At 63.1% G+C, this 24,827-nt stretch overlaps 1 protein-coding gene across 3 annotated transcripts in view; it reads left to right on the top strand.

Moving 5' to 3' along the window:
• The first annotated feature begins 4,471 nt into the window (after nt 1-4,471).
• The window catches only part of DOCK6 (dedicator of cytokinesis 6), a 51,186-nt gene continuing 30,830 nt past the window's right edge, over nt 4,472-24,827 (top strand). For all 3 annotated transcript variants that reach the window (XM_030545799.1, XM_030545798.1, XM_030545796.1), the window contains exons 1-14: nt 4,472-4,552; nt 12,961-13,051; nt 14,817-14,992; nt 15,929-15,997; nt 17,252-17,363; nt 17,566-17,778; nt 19,316-19,401; nt 19,937-20,003; nt 21,268-21,417; nt 21,614-21,694; nt 22,073-22,229; nt 23,308-23,432; nt 23,666-23,759; nt 24,244-24,406. In XM_030545799.1, coding sequence (XP_030401659.1) covers nt 4,509-4,552; nt 12,961-13,051; nt 14,817-14,992; nt 15,929-15,997; nt 17,252-17,363; nt 17,566-17,778; nt 19,316-19,401; nt 19,937-20,003; nt 21,268-21,417; nt 21,614-21,694; nt 22,073-22,229; nt 23,308-23,432; nt 23,666-23,759; nt 24,244-24,406 — 1,628 coding nt within the window. In that variant the 5' untranslated portion in view covers nt 4,472-4,508. The remainder of the gene's footprint in view (nt 4,553-12,960; nt 13,052-14,816; nt 14,993-15,928; nt 15,998-17,251; nt 17,364-17,565; nt 17,779-19,315; nt 19,402-19,936; nt 20,004-21,267; nt 21,418-21,613; nt 21,695-22,072; nt 22,230-23,307; nt 23,433-23,665; nt 23,760-24,243; nt 24,407-24,827) is intronic.

Below are 24,827 nucleotides of genomic sequence, written 5' to 3'. Positions count from 1 at the left end.
TCGGTCTGTCTGCCTGTCCCCTAATACCCCTCAGTCTGTCCATCTACCTGTCCCCAAATACCCCTTTGTCTGTCTGTCTGTCCCCAGACACCCCTCAGTCGGGCAGTCGGTCTGTCTATCCCCATACACCCCCTCGGTCGGTCGGTCTGTCTGTCTATCCCCAAACAGCCCTCGGTCTGTCTGTCTGTCTGTCTGTCCCCAAACACCGCTCGGTCTCTCTTTCTGTCTGTCTGTCTGTCCCCAAACACCCCTTGGTCTGTCTTTCTGTCTGTCTGTCTGTCTCCAAACAGTCCTCAGTCGGTTGGTCTGTCTGTCTGTCTGTCCCCAAACACCCCTCAGTCGGTCTGTCTGTCTGTCTGTCTGTCCCCAAACACCCCTTGGTCTGTCTTTCTGTCTGTCTGTCTGTCTCCAAACAGTCCTCAGTCGGTTGGTCTGTCTGTCTGTCTGTCCCCAAACACCCCTCAGTCGGTCTGTCTGTCTGTCTGTCTGTCCCCAAACAGTCCTTGGTCTGTCTGTCTGTCTGTCTGTCCCCAAACACTCCTCGGTCGGTCTGTCTGTCTGTCCCCATTCACCCCCTCGATCTGTCTGTCCCCAAACAGCCCTTGGACTGTCTGTCTGTCTGTCCCCAGACAGCCCTCGGTCTATCTGTCTGTCCCCAAACACCCGTCGGTCTGTCTGTCTGTCTGTCCCCATACAGCCCCTCGGTCTATCTGTCTGTCCCCAAACACCCGTTGGTCTGTCTGTCTGTCTGTCTGTCCCCATACAGCCCCTCGGTCTGTCTGTCTATCCCCAAACAGCCCTCGGTCGGTCTGTCGGTCTGTCTACCCCCAAACAGCCCTCGGTTGGTTGGTCTGTCTGTCCCCAGACACCCCCTTGGTCTGTCTGTCTATCTGTCTGTCTATCCCCAAACACCTCCTCAGTCTGTCTGTCTATCTGTCTATCTATCCCCATTCATCCACTCGGTCTGTCTGTCTGTTTATTTATCTATCCCCAAAAACCTCCTCGGTCTGTCTGTCTATCCCCATCCACCCCCTCTATCTATCTATCTATCTATCTATCTATCTATCTATCTATCTATCTATCTATCTATCCCCATCCACCCCCTCTATCTATCTATCTATCTATCTATCTATCTATCTATCTATCTATCTATCTATCTATCAAGCATCACTGTAATGTCTGGGCCCAATCCTGGCCCACTGTGACTCAAAGCAGCTCTATTGACTGAATTGGCTTGAGGCTGATTTACCCCAGTAGGGGATCAGGCTCCCAGAACACAGCCAGACCCAGCCGTAAGGTTGCTGCCGCCCTGTCCTGAGTTCTCTTCCATCCACTGGGCTCTTGGTTTAGCGAGAACATTCAAAGTCAGAGTGAGTTAGGATGGGTTATAAAGCCTCATGCTTCAGGGCCTGAGCAGACCTTTGGCGGGCAGTGGTCAGGACGGAGCTGTCCCCGCTGGCTGGATATCCCACCTCTGCCTTCTGCAGCAGGGTGTCTTGGAGCAGTTGGTACTGGCCCCTCTCGGAGATGGGCCCCTGCTCTGATTGCGCAGCTGACACAGCTCCAGGCAGCCTGTAAACATTGACCTGAATCAGGGCAGATGCCTCCACAGCTGTCAGCTACTGCCTGGCTCCAGCAGGACGGACGTGGGGCCGCTGCTCGCTGGAGCAGGGGAAAATCTCTCCCCAAACTTGGCCAACACACCCCTGCAGTTCATGCGGCTGTTCTGCAAAGCATCACTAGAGGGTGCTGTTTCTGCATCTTCCTGCCAGGCCTGGCAAGCCAGTGCCCTGTGGAGGGAGGTCAGCGGGTGCCTCGCTGTACCCCCGGGCACCGCCGAGCGTTATTTGGGCGCCATCACTGCCCTGTTTGCCCCTTGTCGTGGCTCGGTTACAGGCCCCATCCGTGCCTGGCAACCTGGCAGCCATCTCCAGTGCCAGAGGCCAGTCCGGGCCAGGGCCCACTGGCTGCTGGCCCAGCTGTGTCTAGCCAGAGCTCCTGGGTAGCCCAGGCTGTCCCATTTCACTCAGGTGCCCCTGTGCTGCCCAGCTGCTTGTGCTCAGCTAAAGCATCTTCCAGGCGGGCAGCGAGGCTGGACGGGAAGCCACGAGGCGCCGGAGAATCCACCACTTCTCTGGGGAGTTCCCCCTGCCCCCAGTGCTTACTCACCCCCACCTCCCGGAAAGATTTGTGTCTTATTTCCAGTTGGATTGTGTCTGGCTTCAATCCTACCATCAAGAGAATGAGGGTCCCTCGTTCAGCGCTGTGGGTCAGATTTATTGGGCCAGATCCTCAGTCGGTATCAATCCGTGGGGCTCGGGTGATGGACACCAGCTCAGGATCTGTCCCCATGTTAATAGATTGGAAAACAAAAAAACTTTGAAAAGAGCTTTTGGTTTGGCTGGAGAATCTGTCCACCTGGAGCTGCCCCGGGTCACGAAGGAACGTCTCTGCAGGGCTTTGTGACCCTGTGTCTGAAGCAGCTGGCACTGTCGGAGACAGGATACCATGCTAGATGGGCCCCAGCCCTGGTCCAAGCCATTGTAACTAACCCTGTTTGTAGCTAACTCAATCTGCTCTGTGCAAACGTTCGTTCCTATTGTAATCGACTCCAAGCCAAGTTAATTTGATCCCATCTGATCTATAGATCTGCCCGTTTCTGTTTCTAATTGAATCTTATCCCCTCTATAGAGCGGGAAAATCCCAATTCACTCTCTGAATCTGATGTGTAACTCTGGCCATTCCTGTGTTTCTAGACCAGGCCGTCTTCACCTATCTGTCCTTTCCACTTTGGCATTCACAGCCTGGCCAACCCGTCTCCAATGGTTTCACAGCATCTCTGCACACAAGGCTGCCCCAGCCTGGTGTCCAGAGACATGAGCCCGGCAGCACATTACAGATCAGGAAAGGGGCAGCGAGGCCTGGTGGGTAAGGCTGGACTAGCCTTTGGGAGGCAACTGGTTTGGACATCAGAACCGCCGTACTGGGTCAGACCAATAGTCCGCCGAGCCCAGGATCCTGCCTCTGCGAGCGGCCGGTGCTAGATGCTTCAGAGGGAATGAACCAGGGCAATTATCAACTGATCCATCCCCAGCTTCTGGCAGTCAGAGGTTTAGGGACACCCAGAGCATGGGTCTGTGTCCCTGCCCAGCCTGGCTAACAGCCACTGATAGACCTACCCTCCGTGAACGTATCTGGTTATTTTCTGAACCCAGTTATACTCTTGGCCTTCACAACATCCCCTGGCGAGGAGTTCCACATGTTGACTGTGCATTGTGTGAAAAAATACTCCCTTTTGTTTGTTTTAAACCTGCTGATTATTAATTTCACTGGGTGACCCCTGGTTCTTGTGTTACGTGATGAGGTAAATAACACTTCCTTAGTCACTTTCTCCACCCCAGTCGTGATTTTACGGATCTCTCTCAGATCCCCCCTTAGGCATCTCTGTTCCAAGCTGAACAGTCTCAGTCTTGCTCCTCTCTCCTCGTACGGCAGCTGTTCCATCCCCCGAATCATTTGTGTTGCCCTTCACGGTACTTTTCCTGGTTCTAATATATTTTGTTTGAGCTGGGCCGACCAGAGCTGCAGGCAGTATTCAAGTTGCCGGGTGACCTTGGGCAAATCCCCTGCCTTCTATGTGCCTCAGTTTCCCCTCCTGCCCTTTGTCTCTCTAGACTGTGATCTAATTGGGGCAGGGTCTGTCTCTCAAAGTCTGTCTGTGCAGCACACTGCGCAATGGGGCCATGATCTTGGTTGGGGTCTGGGCAGCGCCCTGCCCTATAATACAGTACAGCTAACAACAGGTCGACCCACCAGCCCCACAGAATGAACGATACCCAGCCCCACTCCTTGCACAGGAGGGCGAGCAGTCGAATCGCCCTAGAGTATGGGGGTGGGCGACTCTCTATAGGGTCAGAGCTATTTCTACAGGGGAAAGGGTGCCATTATGGGATTTCTCTAGGGGAAATGGTCTCTCTGCCTTTATAGCTGTATTTCTGTAGGGCATCATGCTGTTAATAGGTGTCTTTTGTAAGGCACTGCTTATATAGGGGGTCTCACTATAGGTGCCCTATAAGGGTCTCTGTCTCTGATGGCTCTCTATGGGGGAAGTGGTCTCTCTGCAGAGTTCGTTATGGGGTGTCTCTGTCTGTACGGGTGCATTTCTATAGGGGATTCTGCCTATAGCTGTGTCTATTCAGGGCTCTCCCTCACATGTGTAGGGGACGGGTCTCTGTAGCGGCTCTCTGTCCATAGGGGGCCTACAAGGGTCTCTCTATAGGGTCTCCCGGGGGGGGCGTGTCTCCGCCCGGGGCAGGGCTGTCTCGGGGCGCTCTATAGGGTCTCCATAGGGGACGCTGCCCCTATAGGGCTCCGGCCGGCAGGGGGCGGCGCAGTCCCGGCGCCCGGACCCGGAAGGTGCCGCCCCCGGTTCGGCCCCGCCTGCCCGGCGCAGCCCGGCCCGGGGCGCCCAGCGCGGAGCGGAGCCGGCGGCAGCGGGACGGGGCCACATGGCGGCCCCGGAGCGACGGGCCTTCGCCCAGCGCATCAACCGGTGAGAGATCCCGGGGCCCTCCCCGGCACCCCGGGGCCCCCAGCGCCCCCTCCCCCGGGGCCCCCCAGCTCTGCCCCCCCAGGGCACCCAGAGCCCCCTCCCCGGGGTCCCCCCCGCTCTGCCCCCTCCCCGGGGCCCCCAGCGCCCCCTCCCCGGGGCCCCCCAGCTCTGCCCCCCAGGGCACCCAGAGCCCCCTCCCCGGGGCCCCCCAGCTCTGCCCCCCAGGGCACCCAGAGCCCCCTCCCCGGGGCCCCCCAGCTCTGCCCCCCAGGGCACCCAGCGCCCCCTCCCCGGGGCCCCCCAGCTCTGCCCCCCGGGGCACCCAGAGCCCTCTCCCCCGGGGCCCCCCAGCTCTGCCCCCCAGGGCACCCAGAGCCCTCTCCCCCTAGGGCGCCCAGCGTCCCCCCAGCGCCCCCTCCCGGGCACCCAGAGGCCCCCCCCCGGCACCCATCCTGCACCCCTAGCTCTGCCCCCTTGGGCACTCAGCATCCCTTCCCCTGGGGTACTCATCCTGCTCCCCCAGTTCACCTGGGCACCCAGTGCCCCCTCCCCGCGGGCACCAGCACGCCCCCTCCCCCACCCCCCAACCACCTGCCCAGGGCACCCATCCCCCAGCTAGCCCCTGGGCACCCAGCACCCACCACTCAGGGCACCCAGTGCTGCGTACCACCCCAGGCACCCATCATTCTGGGCACTGAGTGCCCCACCAGCTAGCCAGCCCCCCCCCCGAGGGCACCCAGCCTCCCCCAGCCAGCAGCCAGGGCACCCAGTGCCCATGCCCCAACTAGCCTCCCTGGGGCACCCAGCCCCCAGCATTCACAGCCCAGGGCACCCAGTGCCCACACCCTAACTAGCCTCCCTGGGGCACCCAGCCCCCAGCACCCACCACTCAGGGCACCCAGTGCTGCGTACCACCCCAGGCACCCATCACTCTGGGCATTGAGTGCCCCACCAGCTAGCCAACCCCCCCCCCGAGGGCACCCAGCCTCCCCCAGCCAGCAGCCAGGGCACCCAGTGCCCATGCCCCAACTAGCCTCCCTGGGGCACCCAGCCCCCAGCATTCACAGCCCAGGGCACCCAGTGCCCACACCCTAACTAGCCTCCCTGGGGCACCCAGCACCCACCACTCAGGGCACCCAGTGCTGCATACCACCCCAGGCACCCATCACTCTGGGCATTGAGTGCCCCACCAGCTAGCCAGCCCCCCCCCCCCCGAGGGCACCCAGCCTCCCCCAGCCAGCAGCCAGGGCACCCAGTGCCCATGCCCCAACTAGCCTCCCTGGGGCACCCAGCCCCCAGCATTCACAGCCCAGGGCACCCACTGCCTCAGGTCACCCCCCATCCAGCCCCCTCAGGGCACCCAGTCCCCAACCCACAGCCCCAGCGGAACCCCCCTACTGCCCCCATGCTACCCTGCACCTACTCCATGGGCACCCCAGGCTGTGCACCTCTGCCTCCCATGGGCCCCTCTAACCCCATGGTGCCCCCACTCCCAGCCCCGATCCTCCCCATGGAAAGCCAATGGGCAGCCACCCCAGTCCTGACCCCACAGGGCCCTGTGGGACACCTCCCATTTTCCATCCACCCATGGACACCCTCAGCCCTGATCCCTCAATCCCTCCCCCATGGGGCACACCCCATTTTCTAACCATCCTCAGGCATCCCTCCCTCGTGGGGCACCCCTGAGTCCTGCAGCTCCCTATGCAGTGAGGGCTCCATGTTCCTGTCCCCTCTGACAGCCAATAGCCTGGTGTTCCCCAAAACCTGCTTCCAGCTCCCAGCAGGGCCCCCTCCTGCCAGACGTAGGCTGAACAGGCAGGGGGGTCCCCAGGATGTGCACTGGGGGAGGGGGATAGAATCCTGAACAGCTTCCTAGCACGGCCTTGGTGGGGTGGGTCCATGGGGGAGGGACCCTGTGCACTGTGGGGTCCCAGCTGACATCTCCTCCCCGCCCCCCATGGAAGTATGAGCCGACCATCCCTCCTGCCTTTGCCAGATGGGAGCATCACTCGCCTCTTTCCAAAGATGTGGGATTGGGCGCTGATGGGGCTGAAAACTAGAGTCTCCCCAACCCCCCCGCCCAATGTGAAATGAGCCCGAGCCCCAGCCCCAGAAGGTGGGGGGGAGGGGGCAGCCAGGAATCCCCACTCTCCCCTTGTAAGGAGCACTGGTGACTTTTTGCACGTGCTTGTGCCAGGTGTGTCCCATCGTGAAATGCTAGGGCTGCACGGGGCCAGGTCGGCGCTCGAGATGCCAGGCTGCCTGTGGGGCGGGAAACACGGTGTATTTCAGGAGGGTGCCCTGGGCGAGGTGGGTTTTACCAGCCCAGCGGTCGTGGGTGCTCACCTCCGCCACAAAACCTTGGCACTGCTGCAGCCTTGTGTAGATGCTGCTTTGAGAGGGTGCCCGTAGCGGGCGCTGGCTGCCCCCTCCGAGGAGCCTAGTGTGAACAGGCTGAGCTGATCGCTGGGAAGTGTGGACTGGCCCTCGGTTTCACACGAGAGTTTCCTTGGGCCAGGTTAACGCGGTGCCATGACAAGTGCCCCGTCTAAGCCAGGATCTTAACCCGGGTATGCCTAATGCGCCACCACCCTCTGGGTCCAGGCAAGACCTGCCCTTGCCACAGTCACTGGGCCACCTCCCCTTCCCGGCCCTCAGCCAGCCCCGCTCTGGCGTGCATTGTTTCATCCCGCGGAAGGAAATTCTGGCTCGTTTCCTGGCTCCCCCCGTGGGGATCAGAGCTGGCCTGGCAGTTTTTAATCGCGGGGTTTTGTTGCATTGCCTGCTTGGGGGGGCGAGCGGGCGGGGGTGTGTGTGTGTGTGTGTGTAGTTTGCAAAGTGTGGGGCTGGTGCTCTGGTGTGTGTGTGTGTGTGTGTGTGTGTGTGTGTGTGTAGTTTGCAAAGTGTGGGGCTGGTGCTCTGGCAAAGCGCTGGGATCTCGTAGGTGGAAGGCGAGGAGCTGGGACCGCCTGTGCACTCATTCAGATTTAAATAGCAGTTCGTGGACGTTGGACTGTGTGGGTTTCATTCTGCAGCCAGAGTCTTGGATTTGTGTCGCGTCTTTTCCCCCCCAACACCCCCCCCCCTGCAACACAACTCAGTGCCCGGCACTCGCCCGGCAATAACCAAAGGAGTAACTGCGGTGGGGGGCGTGAAATGGACAATGCCGGGGCCTTCGGGTCAGCTCGGGAGCTGGCAGCAAGCAGGGAGCAGGTGTGTGAATAATTCAGCAGTGCCCTGGGCTCGCCCTCCTCCGCCTCTGTGGCTGCTTTCGGCTTCCTCTTTCCTTCGCCAGGCTCCGGGTGGTGGATGTGTGTGCGACGGGCTGGGCCGGGCAGCAAAGCGTGCAGCTGCGCTTGCCCCAGGTTTCCGAGGGGAAGGCAGCGAGCAGAATGACGTCCTGTGGGGTTAGCTTGAGGGGGCAAGAGACAGGTCTGGGACCTGCCTGGGATGCAGACTCCCTTGGGGAAGTCTCTTCATTTACCTGTCTCAGGTCCTTGTCTGACCCCCATCCCCGTGGCATCTGGGCGCCTCACAGGTCCCAGGCCAGTGCTCTAACCACTGCACCATCCTTCCCTTCCACTCTCTCAGCCTCGGTTCCCCCAGCTGCAAAAATGGGTATAAAATTCCTGCCCCCACCCCTTTGTCTAGTCGGACTGTGAGCCCCTTCTGACAGGGACTCTGTGCAGCACCTGGCACAGCGGGGGAGCCCCCCCAGTTCAGGACAGCACCCGGCACGGTAGGGGAGCCTCCCCCCCCCTCCGATCTCAGGGCTCAAGATGTTGTCACAGTGTCCTTGAATAATACATTGTTCAGCCTGTGGCTGGAGCCTGTCTCTGAGCTACTCCCAGGAACGCAGGGCGGTTGTCGCCCAGCCCCTCCCATTCACCCCTTGCTCCCAGGCTGTGGAGAAGACGGAGTCCCTAGCTGTGACTCAAAGGTCCGGGCAATGCATGAGCTCACAATCCTGGCCTTGCTGGTGACATCAGGCGAGGCATCCCTCTTTGCCTCAGTTTCCCCGTTTGTAAGGGGGAGTGAATGATCTCCCCTGGCTTCTGCTGGATAAGAGCCAAAGCAGGGATTTAGGCGCCGAGCTCCTGCTGAGTTACTTGGGGGCCTGACGCCTTCAGCTAAAGGGGGGCCGGTGTTGTTGTGGGGCTGCAAGCGGCCAGGTTCCCCCTCCCCCATAGCCAGCGCACAGATTCTCCCGCAAAGCATCTTCCTGCGCTACCAGCAAGTGGGAGCCAGTTGCCGCCAGGCTTCCTGGCTGGATTCCAGCACCTTGGAGCTGGACGGATACACCTCCCCCCGCAGGGCTGGGCCGATTGCAGCTTATTTCCGGCCTCTGCATCCTCACCCAGACATGGCCCTGCCCCACTTCCCCTGCCCTTTGCCATTGATAGGGGCAGCTGGGCCTGGCCCAGAGACTGGCTGGCCTGGCTGGACTGCTCGCCTGGCCTTGTGGATTCCAGGGCCTGAGGGGTCTTTGGCTGCTGGACTCCAGCCCAGCGGGAAAGATTTGTTCCCCAGGCTGATGCTTCTGGCCTGTGCTATAGGGGGCGCTCTCTCCCCCTTTGGGGCCCAATGCCCCAGCTTGGTGCTAGGGGGCCCCGTGCTGCTGTGGGTACCACCCTTTGCATGTGCTGTAACCCCGGTGCCCTGGCACGTGGGAGGGACCCTGGAGTCCTGACGAAATCCCGGCTCTGGTCATTGCAGTCTCTCCCCTGCAGCTGGGGGGCGCCACTTCCCTTAGGGGGCCGAGCCCCCTGCTGGGCTCGGGCGTTAACAGCCCCTGTGCGTGGGATGGGGGCTCCATTCCTGGCACATCTTTCCCTGTTTGTGCTGCCTGCAGGAATCCCGCAGTTAAAACCTCGGGGTGGATTGTTGCTGGCTTTATTGTCCTGGGGTCCAGTCGGCTTTCCCCGGGGGACGGGTGGGGGGCTGTGACCCTCAGGCCTTGTCTGCACCAGGCTCTGAGCTGCAAGCCCCTCGTGTGGCTGTGCGCCCTGCAGTGCCAGGAAGCTGGGGTCCCTGCTGGGCTAGCCTGGGGCACTGGCCTTGCCGGCCACCCCGATGACTACTCTTCCTCCCCCCCGCCCGGAGCCCGCCCCGCTGCCGGAGGGTGGGAGCCTGGCCGAGGAGCCGGCTGGAAAAACATCTGGCTCCCCAGGAAGCCGGGCTGAGCCGGGGAGGCCGGGCCGGCAGCTGCTGCGCCATGGCCCAGTTGCCAAGCCAGCGGTAGCGTGCAGTCACGTGGGTGGCACTGCCTGGCACTGCCAGCCCCAGCCAGATGGGTGCCCAGCTGGGCCCTGTGCTGAGTCCCAGGCCGGAGCGAGGGTAGAGGGCACGAGAGGAACCTGGCCAGCTAGCACCAGCTGGGCTGGGCTGTTCCGTTCACTGGGAGAACTGGGCCCCGGGAAGCCACTGGCTTCAGACTCGCTTGGACCCGCTCTGAGCTACTGGGCTGGAGACGCTCGGCTCTTCGGAGGGCAGGGAGCTCCCCCCGGAGCCCGTCGCTTGCTCAGCGAGCTCTGCACTCACCTCTGTGGGTGCCTCCGTCCGTCGGAGCAGGGCCAGAAGTGCAGAGCCTCGAGCGCTTCAGAGCTGACTCAGGCCCCATTTGTGGGGAAGGTGCTGGGCAGGGCCCCGGACACCTGGGTTCGATTCTTAGCTCCACCTCAATGGGCCATGGCCTCATTTCAGAGGGGGAAGGTTGGGGCTGAAAGTTGCTGGTTTGACTGATTTGATATTTTCTTTTCCCACTGAAAAGTTGAAATCTAACCCGCAGAGCCAGGAGAGAACCCAGGAGTCCTGACCTCCAGTCCCTCCTCTAACCCCTAGACCCCGCTCCCCTCGCAGAGCCAGGAGAGAACCCAGGAGTCCTGACCTCCAGTCCCTCCTCTAACCCCTAGACCCCTCTCCCCTCGCAGAGCCAGGAGAGAACCCAGGAGTCCTGACCCCCAGTCCCTCCTCTAACCCCTAGACCCCTCTCCCCTTGCAGAGCCAGGAGAGAACCCAGGAGTCCTGACCTCCAGTCCCTCCTCTAACCCCTAGACCCCTCTCCCCTCGCAGAGCCGGAGAGAACCCAGGAGTCCTGACCTCCAGTCCCTCCTCTAACCCCTAGACCCCTCTCCCCTCGCAGAGCCGGAGAGAACCCAGGAGTCCTGACCTCCAGTCCCTCCTCTAACCCCTAGACCCCTCTCCCCCTCGCAGAGCCAGGAGAGAACCCAGGAGTCCTGACCCCCAGTCCCTCCTCTAACCCCTAGACCCCTCTCCCTTGCATGAGCCAGGAGAGAACCCAGGAGTCCTGACCCCCAGTCCCTCCTCTAACCCCTAGACCCTGCTCCCCTCGCAGAGCCGGGAGAGAACCCAGGAGTCCTGACCTCCAGTCCCTCCTCTAACCCCTAGACCCCTCTCCCCTCGCAGAGCCAGGAGAGAACCCAGGAGTCCTGACCCCCAGTCCCTCCTCTAACCCCTAGACCCCTCTCCCCTCGCAGAGCCGGGAGAGAACCCAGGAGTCCTGACCCCCAGTCCCTCCTCTAACCCCTAGACCCCTCTCCCCTCGCAGAGCTGGGAGAGAACCCAGGAGTCCTGACCCCCAGTCCCTCCTCTAACCCCTAGACCCCGCTCTCCTCGCAGAGCCAGGAGAGAACTCAGGAGTCCAGACCTCCAGCCCCCCTGCTCTAACCACTAGACCCCTCTCCCCGCCAGAGCTGGGAGAGAACCAAAGAGTCCTGACCCCCAGCCTCCTGCTCTAACCCCTAGACCTTGCTCTCCTCAGAGAGCTGGGAGAGAACCAAAGAGTCCTGACCCCCAGCCTCCTGCTCTAACCCCTAGACCCTGCTTCCCTGCCAGAGCCTGGAGAGAACCTAGGAGTTCTGACTCCCCCCCTGAAGCACGAGCTCCCCGCTTTTCCCCTCGCTCTGGTACAGGCCTGGCAGGGGTGAAGTAATGTTTGAGGGGGGACCTTTTAGGCGACAGCAGCCCCCCGCAGCTGCCCCCTGGGATTGCCTGGTCCGGCTGGCACTTGCTCTCCAAACACCCCTGTCTCCGTGCAGGCAGGTGCCACTTGCAGCTGTCTCTGTGTCACTGTGGGGAGATCTCCGGGTGCGGGGCCACCTGGCAGCGTGGGGAGCCAGGGCAGGGCTCGCCGGTCTCCTTTCACGCGCCCAGCAGTGCCTGTCTGCAAGGACATATCTCCCCCCCACCCCCGGGAACTTGAGCGGGAGCCAGGGCTGGGCTGACTCTGGGGCACATGTTGGCTTCTAGGAGGAACAGCCCTGCAGTCGCTGCTGAGCTGGAAGGAATTCGGGCCCCCCCCCCCTCGGAACAGGGAGCTAAAGGCAGCAGGGTATCCACTGCCAGTGCGGGAGAGGGTCCCTGCTTCCAGAACACTTATGCCAGGGACGCAGGACTCCTGGGTTCTAGTCCTGCCTCTGCCACTGGCCTGCTGGGTGCCCTGGAGCAAGCCCCTTCCCCACTCTGTGCCTCGGTTTCTCCATCTCTGAAATGGGAGTGATGGTGACCACCTTTGGAGATTGCTTGTAGATCTACTTAACCCAGGCCCGCTATTTCTGCCAACTCCCTTACTAGTAGTAGGTGTATTACGGTAGCGCGTAGGAAACCTCACCGAGATCGGGGGCCCCTGTCATGCCAGGCACTGCCCAGCCCCTGACCGAGATCAGGGCCCCATCGTGCCGGGCGCTGCATAGATCGAGTGAGGGACAGTCCCTAACCTAGTGAGAGAAAAATGGAAGGATTATTATCTGCATGTTACGGGTGGGGTAACTGAGGCACGGGGCAGCACAGTGACTTACCCAAGGTCACACAAGGAGTCAGTGGCAGAGCCCTGGTGTCCTCAGAGCACATCGCGGAGAGAAGGGGAATTAAAAACCAAACGCTGCAGTGAAGCAAGGAGGCTCCCGCGAGCTCACCAGTGCCACCCGCAGGCCTTGGGGTGATCCGTGGAGGGGAGCTCAGAGCCTGCTGGGTGCACAGCTGAGGCTGTGATGTGTGGCTGGGCGGGAGGGTCTGGGGGCAGCGCAGCCTTGGGTGGGGAAGGGAGGGGGCAGCAGCTGCTGGCGTGGGGCTGGGAGTGCATTCCTCTAATCTGCCTCCGGGCACAGAGAGGAGAGTTGACAGGAGCAGGGGCTGGGAGCCTGGGCTCCTGGGTTCTGGTCTAAGCAGGAGTGTGACCTAGTGGTTAGACCAGAGGCCTGGGGCACAGGAAGGACTCCTGGGTTCTGGTCTGAGCGGCTGCATGTGGCGAGGTGTCGTGGGCGCCGCCATGCCCCAGGCTAGCGAGTGGCCCCGTGTGCGCACTCCCAGCCCCCCTCGGCCGGCTCTCTGCCCCACGGGATCTCGGCCGAGCCCAGGGCACTCTGGCCCCTGACCCGTGTCTCTTGCAGGACGGTGGCTGCCGAGGTGCGGAAGCAGGTGTCTCGGGAGCACGGCGGGTCCCCCCAGCTCTCCAAGAAGCGCAGTGGGTCCCAGCAGATGGTGAGTCACCCAGCGCCCTGCCCCCCCTCCGCCCCCGGCACCGCCCGGCTCTCAACATGGTCCGGCCACTAGAGGGGGACAAAGCCACCTTGGGGAACGTTAGCGCCGGCTCCTGCCATTGGCTCTTCCCTAAGCATCATGGGAACGTCCCGGGACTCCACCCCCTGGCCCCGCCCTTCCCGTGCCCGTCTCGCCTGCCTGGCTGGAGGCCCCGCCCACCCCCCGGGCCCAGGCCTCGAACCTGCCACCTTGGCGTGTAAAGGCAGCGCCCGCCTGCCCGAGCTGGCACCGCCCAGGGCTGGGAGTCACAGCTGGAGCTGGCTCATGGCCCCCGCTGGACATGGGGCCGTGGCGAGGCCCGAGGGGGCTGCTGGGTCCCCACCACCCGGGCGGGGAGCCAGCCACGCGATCTCCCACAGCCGCCCCTGTTCCTCTTTGTCCCTTCTCCGTTAGGCTGCGGGAGCTGGGGTCCCACGGGGGCTCAGCGAGGGGCCCGTGGCAGGGAGCCGGACGGCACTGGCTCCTCCTCTGCAGCTGTTTCCTGGCCCCTCTCCCATGCTGCCTCTTGTCCCACAGCTGCTGCCTTTCTGAGCAGTGAACCCGTGGAAAGGAGTGAGAGCCAGTGGTTAGAGCAGGGGCGGGGCTGAGAACCTGGACTCCTGGGTTCTCTCCCCGGCTCTGGGAGGGGAGTGGGGGTTAGTGGTTAGAGCAGGGGGGCGAGAGCCAGGCCTCCTGGGTTCTCTACTCAGCTCTGGGAGGGAAGTGGGGGCTGGTGGGTTAGAGCAGGGGGGCTGGGAGCCAGAATTCCTGGGTTCTCTCTCCAGCTCTGGGAGGGGAGTGGGGGCTAGTGGTTAGAGCAGGGGGGCTGCGCTGCGGGGGGCATGCCGTGGAGAACAGGGCGTTTCCATCCATCTCCAGGTCCCACGTGCTGGCAGGCTTGGGGCCAAAGCATTGGCATTGGCCTCCGTGAGCCCCAGGCGGGAGGCCGGCCCCGGCGGCTGGGACCAGGCACCAAGGGGGAGGACTCCGGCGCGCATTAGATCTAACCGCGTTGGTTTCCCCTTCCCTTTCCCGTGTGGTTTCAGTGTCTTGCCCTCACTTCCTGCCCGGTTAGTGCTGGCCCGGCAGGCGCTCGTGGGCAGGTCGGCGCTGAGATTTCCTCCGGCACAGATGGCTTATGCTACCTGTGCTCCCTCCCGTCAGCCGGCTCGGCCCCCACTCAGCCCGGGAGCCTTGAGAGAGCCCCCTTGGCCAGCCACATTCCAGCATCTGCCTGGTTTTCTGCCCCCCTCTTGGTGGCCAGGCTGGGAGGATACCAGTGGTGGTGGGGTGCTGGGGGGCTGCAGGAGCAATACTGGGAGGCCTCTAGGGGGTGATCTCTTCCCAGTCGATCCTGACTCTCTCTCTCTCTCAGCCGCACCGGGGTGCCAGGAGCTCAGCAGGGACGCTCTCCCCGCTCAGTCAAGGTTCATTAGAAAGACAGGCACTAATATGGTATCCCAGATTGCACCCCAAGTTGGCAAAGGAACCCAGGAGTCCTGAGTCTCCTGCTCCAATCACGGGACCCCACTCCCCTCTCAGAGCCAGGGAGAACCCAGGAGTCCTGGCTCCCAGCCTCCTGCTCTAACCCTTAGCTTATCCCACCGCTGTGGGGAGCGCTTGGGGGGCCACACAGGGGTTGTCCCTGCTCCAACGACCAGCAGGGGGCAGTGGTGAGGTGGGGTTTGCGGAGAGCAGTCCTATGCTGACTAGTCTGTCCCCGCAGGTGCCGCTGACGGAGGTGGTGGAGCCGGTGGACTTTGAGGAGTACCTGGCTGCCCACCCCCCCGAGCTGGAGCCTGGCCCACTCCGTGACCTGGTCGAGTTCCCTGCCGACGATGTGGAGGTGGTCCGGGAGCCACGGGAATGCCGCACGCTGGAACCGGGGGTGCCCGACGAGGGGTGGGTGCCTGGGCTGCGGCTTGCTATTGAACGGTGGGAGAGGGGTGGGACCTGGCCCTGTGTGGTGCTGCAAGAGACCCCCAGCCCCGGATGGGGCAATGCGGGTTAGCATCTCAGTACTGCCCCGCCACTAGCAGGGGGCAGCGAGTCTAGCACAGGGTCCTACATCTTGGGGCATTTTGTCCTCTCCTTGGAGAAACTGAGGCACCAGGGGGACTGATCAGACTGGGGAGGTGGGAACTCAGGATAAGGGGCGTGGCCTGGGTTTTACAGACTGCAGGGGTGGTAACTCAGGATAAGGGGCATGGCCTGGACTATTCAGACTGGATGGGGCGGTGACTTGGATAAGGGGTGTGGCCTGGGCTATACAGACTGGATGGGGGGGTGGGACTCAGGATAAGGGGCGTGGCCTGGGCTATACAGACTGGACGGGGGTGGGACTCAGGATAAGGGGCGTGGCCCAGGCTATACAGACAGGTCAGGTGCGGGGACTCGAGGCATCAGAGCTCGTGAATTCTTGGCTCCCAGCCACGTGATCACCCCCTGCCCTCTCTCTGTCTCGCCCTCTTGCCGTGCACACCCTGTGCCTGGCACAGCCCCGTCCTCTGCTGCACAAGGGGGCGCTTTGAGATGGGGCATTTGGCATAGCAGGTCCCTCTCCCCCAGCCTGGACGCATGGCTGAGATAATGCTCCTTGCCTGCTCCTGGGGGCTGTGATGAGGCTTAATTAGAGTTATCATTAGTTAATTTAATTCCGGCAGAATGACTTGCTCAAGGTCACCCAGCCAGCCAGCAGCAGAGCCAGGAAGAGGGAACCCAGGTGTCCTGGAAAAGAGGTCCCTGGGGTTGCTGTGTGCCCGCTGCCCACGCATTCCCTGCCCTCTTCCCTCCCCCCGCTAATTCAGAGGCGAGCGCTGTGTGTTTCCCTCCCGCCAGGAAGCTGGATGCCCGGGTGCGGGACACGGTGCAGGTCTACACGGAGGACTGGGTCGTGGTGCGGAGGAAGTAAGTTGGCGGAGGGGGCAGGGTGAGCCTCAAGCTGCACTTCGGAGCCGGGCGGGTCTCCCGTCCCCTCTCCTGCCGGCGGAAATCGCTGTCCCACTCCGTGCTTGGCGGGAGGCCAGGGGGATGGGCCCAGCTCGCTGGTGCTTGGCTGGGTTGCCTGGAGCCAGCCGCCCGCTGTGGGCTTCCAAACTCCTGCAAACCGGATCCGCTCAGTCCTTTGGAGAAAGGGACCTTGTTTCTCCTGGTGCCCGGGGCTCTGTCAGCCCAGCCTGGCTCTGCCGCGTGACCGGAGGCTTGGCCAGGGGACAATGGGCTGTTTGGCTTCTGCCCCATCTGTCCGTCCGTCAACCCAGGGTACTGTCACGGAGTCCCCGGGCGATGCTCTGCAGCTGGCTCTGCAGCTGCTCCCCCAAAGCCAGTCAGGACTTTGGGGGGCCTCCTCTCCCTTGGAGCATTCACCATGTGCCCCTCCGTGCACTTCCCACAGCGAGTCCACCCCAGCAGGGCCCTGGGCAAGCCACCGGGTCCTGCACCCCAACTTGACAGTCAGACGTGACTCTCAGCCAGCCAGTAACACAGAGGTTTATTTGGACGACAGGAACACAGCCCCAGACAGGCCTTGCCGGTACAGACAACAGGACCCCCTTTAGTTAGGACCATCTGGCCCCCCAGGGAGGCCTCGGCCCCTTTGGGAAGCCCAAGTCCCATCGGGCGCCCCTCTCCATTTCCCTGCTAGCTTCAAGCTGAAACTCCCTCCAGCCTCTCACTCAGCCTCCCCCTGGCTCCTCTCCCAGCCTTTGTGTCCATTGTTCAGTGTCCCGGGCAGAGGTGTTACCTGGCCTCCACCCCCACTCCTGGGTTCTTAGGTTATATACTCAGGTCTTCTCCCTTCCCCAAGGCAGCTGTCCCAGCAGAACTCCCCTGCACCCTTCCCAGGTCAGTGCTTCCCACTTAGCATTCACAAAACACAGCCATAACATTCCCACTTCAGCAGAGTTACACAGCAGCTGAATCCTTGGAAGGAGGGGGCACCACCCTCTGTTTTACAGATAGGGAAACCGAGGCACAGAGCGAGGTGGTTAGTTCCTGGCACCCACTCCTGTGCTCTGAGCTGGGGCCCAGCCCCTCTCTGGCTGGGCCGGGCCGATCCGGGCATGTCAGAGGGCGATCCGGGACAGACGAGCCCCACAGCTGGTTCTGTCCTCCCTCCCCGTCCCCCCAGTGGGGTGTGACCAAGGCTCCCCACGCCCGCAGGTACCAGCAGCTCAGCACCATGTACAGCCCCAACACAGCCGAGCGGCAGCGCCAGAGACGGAAGGGGCTGCCCCGGCAGGTCTTCGAGCTGGACGAGGTCGCGGAGGAGCCGGTGAGGCTGGAGGGCAAGGGAGGATGCCCCCAGGCAGAGCGTGGCCCTGGTTGGGGGGGGGGGGATCCGTGGCTGGGTCACTGGTATCTGGCTCTGCAGGAGCGAGGGCTGGGCTGGAGGGACATTGGGGTAGAGGGGCGCGTTGGGGGGTCTGGGCTGGGGGGGTGGGAGGACACCCCCCTCACCCCTCCACCCGACCCAGGAGGAGCTGAAGCGCCGCTCTGCCTCCCTGGATGACACACCCCGGGGCAGCTGGGCTTCCAGCGTCTTCGACCTGAAGAACTCGGTGGCCGACCCGCTGCTGCCAGGCCTGCTGGAGCACACGGCCATGGAGGAGCTCGACCGCTCTAACGAGGAGCTGCGCAAGGAAAACCGGCACCCAGAGCTGCTGGCGCTCTTCCCCGCCCCCGACGAGGTGAGCCCCCGGGAACGGGCCAGGTCTCCTTTCCTAGGAGAGTGAATGTGGCACCCCAATGCCACATTCACTCTCCTAGGAAAGGGAGATCGGGGCCCACCACTGGGCTGGGCCCTGCCCCAAGAGCTCCCAGGGGAGGGGAAACTGAGGCACAGAGCTGAGTGAGTGGCAGAGCTGAGATGTAACGATGCTGCCTTTGGTGGGACACTTCTGAGAGTGTCAGTTCAGGACAAATTGTGAGAGCTGGGCAGTCATAGCTCAGGCTGGGGGTTCTCCACTTCTAAGCAAACCAAACCAGCCAGACAGAGGGGACTTTGGTCTCACCCCACTGGCGAACCACAAGTCACACAAGCAATTCCCTCAGACACTCCAGTTTTCCAGTATCCCCACCAGTCCCACTCGCTATGGGGCCGAATGGTTATGAAAACCAAGGCCCCAGTAAAAGGGAAAAGGATCTCTCGATCCCAAAGGACCAAGCCCCAGACCCAGGTCAATACACAAATCAGACCCACAAATCACGCTGGTGCCAGCCCTTTAGAATCTAAAATCTAAAGGTTTGTTTGTAAAGGAAAGAAATGCAGCTGAGAGCTAGAACTGGTTAAATGGAATCAGTGACATCTCGTAATGGCAGAGTTCTGGGTTCAGGCTTGTAGCAGTGATGGAATAAACGGCAGGTTCAAATCGAATCTCTGGAACATCCCCCGCTGGGATGGGTCATTGAGTCCGTTGGTCAGAGCTTCAGTTTGTAGCAAAGTTTCTCCAGACGTAAGACGCAGGATTGAAGACAAGATGGAGGAGTTTTCAGGGCCTTTTATATCCTCTGCCTGTGGAAGGGCCCCTCCATTCTTACTGTGGAAAATCGCAGCAGCAAGGTGGAGTCTGGAGTCACATGGGCAGGTCTCATGTCCGTGCATGACTCAGTTTACAGGCTGACGCCATCGTGTCCATGTTAGTTCGAACGTTCCCAGGAAAGCTCAGAGGTGGTTGGCGTCTCACAGTCCAGTGTCCGTTAATGTTCTTGACTGGGCACTGCCTAAGAACAGCCCCTTCTCGAGAAGCCGACCAGACACTTCACTGAGGCTACTTAGCATCAAAGCTCATTGAGACAAAAGTACAGAGCCAATATTCCTAACTTCAGCTGCGCGCGCGCACGCACAGTATCATCATAACCAGCAAATCATCACCTCTGTATAGACACCTCACGGGGCCTCCTTGGTACAAGATTTGCTGCAACTATATCACAGTGGTTGCAACAATGATCAGTACGGTCACAGTTCATGTCAATAACATCACAGCCCCAAGAGCTCCCAGTCTAAACATATCAGGGGGAGGGGAAACTGAGGCACAGAGCTGCGGTCACTGGCAGTTCAGGGAATAGAGCCCCGGTGTCTCCACGAGGCCATGGTGCCTGCGCAGGGCCTGCTCGTGCAGTGGGTATAAAGGCAGGGTCTGGTTGGCCGCGTGGGGCAGGCTGGGGGGTGCTGGGCGGGCACTGGGTTCGAGGGGCTGCTCTCACCACTGCTCCCCCGGCTGGCAGGACGAGGCGGTGGAGCGCTGCAGCATGCCTGAGATCCCCCGGGAGCACTTCGGCCAGCGGATCCTGGTGAAGTGCCTGTCTCTTAAGTACGTTGCCTCTCATCATTGCAGTGATGGGGCTGGGGGTGGCTCCCTGGGGCTGGGGGGAGGCAGCATTTTCATCCCCACTGTGGGGAGGCACCTACCAGAGCCAAGTGAACTTCCCTGTGGGCTGGGCCAGTCCAGTGGGGGTAGGGGGGTGTCCCCTGTCTTCCCCGTGGGGAATGGGAAGAGGAGGGGGACCTGGCTGTGAGGGCAAACTGCTCAGCCTTGGACATCCATGCCTAGCCCTACTCATCCCCAGAACCTCGAGGGGGGGCATGTGGGGGCAGTGACGTCTGTTAGAGGAAACTGAGGCACTGGGGGAAGGGTTTGGCCATGGCGGCCAAGTGAGTAAGTGGCAGATCCAGAAATAGAACCCAGCAATCCTGGCTCCCAGTCCCCTCCTCCGCCCCCCCGCTCTAACCACTAGACCTCATTCCCTCTGAGCTGGCCCCTGAGTGCCGAGGGGTGTGGGGCTGGAGGGGGGGCCGTTGCTCCCCGCCGAAGGGCCCTGACGCACTCACGATCTCTCTGGCACCAGGTTTGAGATCGAGATCGAGCCCATCTTCGGGACGCTCGCCCTGTATGACAGCAAGGAAAAGAGAAAGGTACCCAATGGCCCCTCCTCATCGGGGCATGTGCCAGGCCAGGGGGCGGGGGCGCAGGGTGAGGGGCATGTCCTGGCTGGGTCTGTACCTACTGGGCAGGGATGCAGCATAAGGAGCGTGGCCTGGGCTGTACTGACCAGGGGGTGGGGATGCAGGGAGAGGGGCGTGGCCTGGGCCGTACTGATCAGGGGATGGGGATGCAGGGCTAGGGGCGTGGCCTGGGCCGTACTGACCAGGGGGTGGGGATGCAGGGTTAGGGACGTGGCCTGGGCCGTACTGACCAGGGGGTGGGGATGCAGGGCTAGGTGCGTGGCCTGGGCCGTACTGACCAGGGGGTGGGGATGCAGCGTGAGGGGCGGGTCCCAGGCCATACTGACCAGGGGGTGGGGATGTGGGCGAGGGGCATGCCCAGGGCCATACTGACCAGGGGGTGGGGATGCGGGCGAGGGGCATGCCCAGGGCCATACTGACCAGGGGGTGGGGATGCAGGGAGAGGGGCGTGGCCTGGGCCGTACTGACCAGGGGGTGGGGATGCAGCATGTTGGGCGGGTCCCAGGCCATATTGACCAGGGGGCGGGGATGCCGGGCTAGAGGCATGGCCTGGGCCGTACTGACAATGGGGGGGGATGCAGCGTGAGGGGCGGGTCCCAGGCCATATTGACCAGGGGGTGGGGATGCGGGTGAGGGGCATGCCCAGGGCCACACTGACCAGGGGGTGGGGATGTGGGGCGAGGGGGAGGCCCGGGCCGTACTGACCAGGGGGCAGGGCTGAGGGGCATGCCCAGGGCCATACTGGCCAGGGGGCTGGTATACGGGGTGAGGGGCGGGGCTCAGGCTGTACTGACCAGGGGGTGGGGCTGAGGGGCATGGCATGGGCCATACTGGCCAGGGGGCTGGGATAAGGGGTGAGGGGCAGGGCTCAGGCTGTACTGACCAGGGGGCGGGGCTGAGGGGCGTGGCATGGGCCATACTGGCCAGGGGGCTGGGATACGGGGTGAGGGGCGGGGCTCAGGCTGTACTGACCAGGGGGCGGGGCTGAGGGGCGTGGCATGGGCCATACTGGCCAGGGGGCTGGTATACGGGGTGAGGGGCGGGGCTCAGGCTGTACTGACCAGGGGGCTGGGCTGAGGGGCGTGGCATGGGCCATACTGGCCAGGGGGCTTGGCTCAGGCTGTACTGGCCAGGGGGCGGGGCTGAGGGGCAAGGCCTAGGCCAGCCCGCACGGTAGCGCTGTCCCTTGCTCTCACCTTTGCTCTGTCCCTAGATCTCTGAGAACTTCTACTTCGACCTCAACTCGGAGCAGGTGAAAGGGCTGCTGCGGGCGCCCAGCGGCCACCCCGCCATCTCCACGCTGGCGCGCTCCGCCATCTTCTCCATCACCTATCCCTCCCCTGACATCTTCCTGGTCATCAAGGTGAGGAGGTCATCAACCTTCCAGGTCATCAACCTGGGCTCGCCGCTGCTTGCAAACGCTCGTGCGACTCTAACCACTAGACTTCACTCCCTTCCAAGAGCTGTAGTGGAACCCAGGAGTCCTGGCTCCCAGCCCCGCTCTACGCCTTGGCCCCGACTCCCCTCCCCAGTGGTCACTCATTTCTCTTCTCCCCCAGCTGGAGAAGGTGCTGCAGCAGGGGGACATCAGCGACTGCTGTGAGCCCTACATGGTCATGAAGGAGACAGACGCAGCCAAGGTAGGTGCTGCCCTCGGACCCAGACCCAGCCCCGTCTGCAGGGCGGCTCACCTGGGAAAGCCAGTGTGGATCCCTGCCGCCCCCTTCTCCCTGCTTTAATCTCTAGACCTCACTGCCCTCCCAGAGCTGGAGAGAGAACCCAGGAGTCCTGGCTCCCAGCCCCTCCACCCCCCCCACTCTAACCGCTCAGCACCACTCCTCTCCCAGAGCCAGGGAGAGAACCCAGGAGTCCTGGCTCCCAAACCCCCCCCCCCCCCCAAGGGGTACCGCTCTGACAGCAGCAGTGCAATTCCCCATATCCCGAGGGGGCTCGGTCTAGGAGTCAGGGTGAGCCGGGGTTTCCGTGCCCCGGTGACTCCGGGCCCGTCCCTGCCCCAGAACAAGGAGAAGCTGGAGAAGCTGCGCGGGACGGCGGAGCAGTTCTGCAGCCGGCTGGGCCGGTACCGCATGCCCTTCGCCTGGACAGCCATCCACCTCCTGAACATCGTCAGCACCGCCGGGTCCCTGGAGCACGACCCCACCGACGCCGAGAGCGGTGAGCCCGGCTGGGATCGCGGGCGCAGCCTCTGGCTTCCGGCACCTGGGCCTCGGCCTTGGCGTGGGCACAGTCCGGAGAGCTCCACAGAGTGACGTTCCCCACAGTGCTGTGGGGCTGGGTGGGGGCATTCTGCCCTCTGGGCCTGTGCTGGCCCCAGCATAGCAGTAGGGGGTGCTGTGGGGCAGGGAGTGGGGTGGAGGTCCCTGGGGGCGCTCTCCCCTGGCAGGCAGGGAGGTCCCCAGGGCAGCTGTGGGGCAGAAAGTGGGGCGGAGGTTCCCAGGGGGCGCTCTCCCCAGCAGGCAGGGAGGTCCCCAGGGCAGCGCAAGGGGGCGCTGTGAGGCAGGGAGTGGGGTGAAGGTCCCCAGGGGGCGCTCTCCCCAGGCAGGCAGGGAGGTCCCCAGGGCAGCGCTAGGGGGCGCTGTGGGGCAGGGAGTGGGGTGGAGGTCCCCAGGTTGCACTCTCCCATGGCAGGCAGGGCTGGCCCCAGGGGGGCGCTAGAGGGTGCTGTGGGGCAGGGAGTGGGGCAGAGGTCCCCAGGTTGCACTCTCCCATGGCAGGCAGGGCTGGCCCCAGGAGGCGCTAGGGGGTGCTGTGGGGCAGGGAGTGGGGTGGAGGTCCCTGGGGGCGCTCTCCCCAGCAGGCAGGGAGGTCCCCAGGGCAGCGCTAGGGGGCGCTGTGGGGCAGGGAGTGGGGTGGAGGTCCCCAGGGGGCGCTCTCCCCAGGCAGGCAGGGAGGTCCCCAGGGCGGCTCTGGGGGGCATTGTGGGGCAGGAGGTTTTGATCTAGAGTGCTGGCTGCACCCCACCCCCCAGTGGGCACACGGCGCTGCAGGTTTCTTGCCAGTGGCTGTTCAGGCAGCTGCTGCCTCCCACCCCAGAGGTGGCTGCAAAAAAATTCTTTGTCGTCCAGCTCAACTGGGGGCCACCCAGGGAGGAGGCTGGGTGCTGCCGGGCTTCTCCCTGGGTGGCCGGCAGGCCCAGTGGAGTCTCTGGTTGGCGCAGCCCGTGGGGCTTTGCTGGGCCCGCCCGCCGGGAGCCCCCCTTGCCCGGGGTGACCCCTCCCCTCCCCCCCGGCAGAGCGTCGGGGCACCTGGAACGAACGCAAGCGGAGGATGCTGGAGCGCATGAGCGCCGGGGAGGAGCTGTGCAGCTTCGCCAGCTTCCGCCCCGCCACGCTCACCGTCACCAACTTCTTCAAACAGGTAACAGGCGGCGCCCCCTGCTGGCCACAGGGGGATTGATGGAGGGTGCTTGGGGGTGGAGCCGTCTGGGTGGGTTGGGCTGTATTTGGTTTGGGGGCGGGGCTTGGGGCACCTGGGGCCAGGGGGTGTCTGCTTTGGGGATGGGGCTAGGGGGTGTCTGCTTCGGGGGCGCCTGGGGGGTGGTGCCAGTCACTGCAGCCTGCTCTGCTCTAACGCCCGCCCGGCCCCGGCAGGAGGGCGACCGGCTGAGCGCTGAGGACCTCTACAAGTTCCTGGCAGACATGAGGCGTCCGACCTCGCTGCTGCGCCGGCTGAGGCCCATCACAGGTGCGGCTGGTGGGGATGGCCTGGGCAGCGGGGATGGCTGGGCACCGCCAGGATCTGTGTCCTGCGGGGGCGTTGGGGGCCCGTATGCAGCAGTAAGGCCCCCTGGGGGCAGCCGCAGAGCCACACCCGCGGGGGCTGCTGCACCCAGGGCAGCCCTCACAGCTGCTCTAACCTATATTGAGGCCAAAGGAATCTCCGGCAGCCCTGGGGGAGGGGAGCTCCAAGCCCCCTCCCATGTACCCCATGCCCCACCCCTCCCAGGTCCCAGCTTCTCCCTGCTCTGGGCCAGGCGCCCAGCGCCATCCCCTATTGATATCTTCCTTAAGCCCCTTCCCACCTGCCCCTGGGCTCAGTCCCGTGGGTTAGCGTAGCCACGGCCCTCCCTTCCCATCAGCCACCGGGCTGGCTCTGGCCGTGGGGGTCTGCCCCACGCACCGGCCCCATAGCGCTGAGATCCTCATGGCCCATTGCCTCCTCTCTCCAGCTCAGCTCAAGGTGGACATCTCGCCAGCACCCGAAAGCCCCCACTACTGCCTCACCCCAGAGCTGCTGCACGTCAAGCCCTACCCGGATCCCCGGGTGCGGCCCACCAAGGAGATCCTGGAGTTCCCGGCCCGCGAGGTGTATGTCCCCCACACCACCTACAGGTGGGCACCCGCTGCCTTCTCCTGGGAAGTCACTGGCCGCCCAATGGCTCCCGGGCATGGCGTCATCGGCCATCAGATGGGCGCTTTGCTGAACAACAGGGCCAGGCACATCTGCTGGGACCTCTGGGATGGCGAGGGGGTCTGGCTACTAGCCATGAGCCCCGAGTGCACCCACAAAACCCACTGGGAAAATGTGACTAGGGGTTAGTCTGACCTTTGTCCCCGAAGGGCCAACAACAAAGATGGGGTGTGGGGAGCTGGGGCTGGGATAGCAGGGGGCTGCGGGTCGGGAGTGAACGGCACCAGCAGAGCCGGGGAGCAGGGCTGGGAGAAGGGAGATTGTGGGTCAGGATTGAGGTTCTCTGGTGGAGCTGGGATAGCGGGGGCTGTGGGTCGGGAGTGAGGGGCACCGGCAGGGCTG

This window comes from Gopherus evgoodei, unplaced genomic scaffold (assembly GCF_007399415.2).
Source record: "Gopherus evgoodei ecotype Sinaloan lineage unplaced genomic scaffold, rGopEvg1_v1.p scaffold_40_arrow_ctg1, whole genome shotgun sequence".
Taxonomy (NCBI): domain Eukaryota; kingdom Metazoa; phylum Chordata; order Testudines; family Testudinidae; genus Gopherus; species Gopherus evgoodei.
Note: the sequence above shows the minus strand (reverse complement) of the source record. Positions and strands in the feature narration are given on the sequence as shown.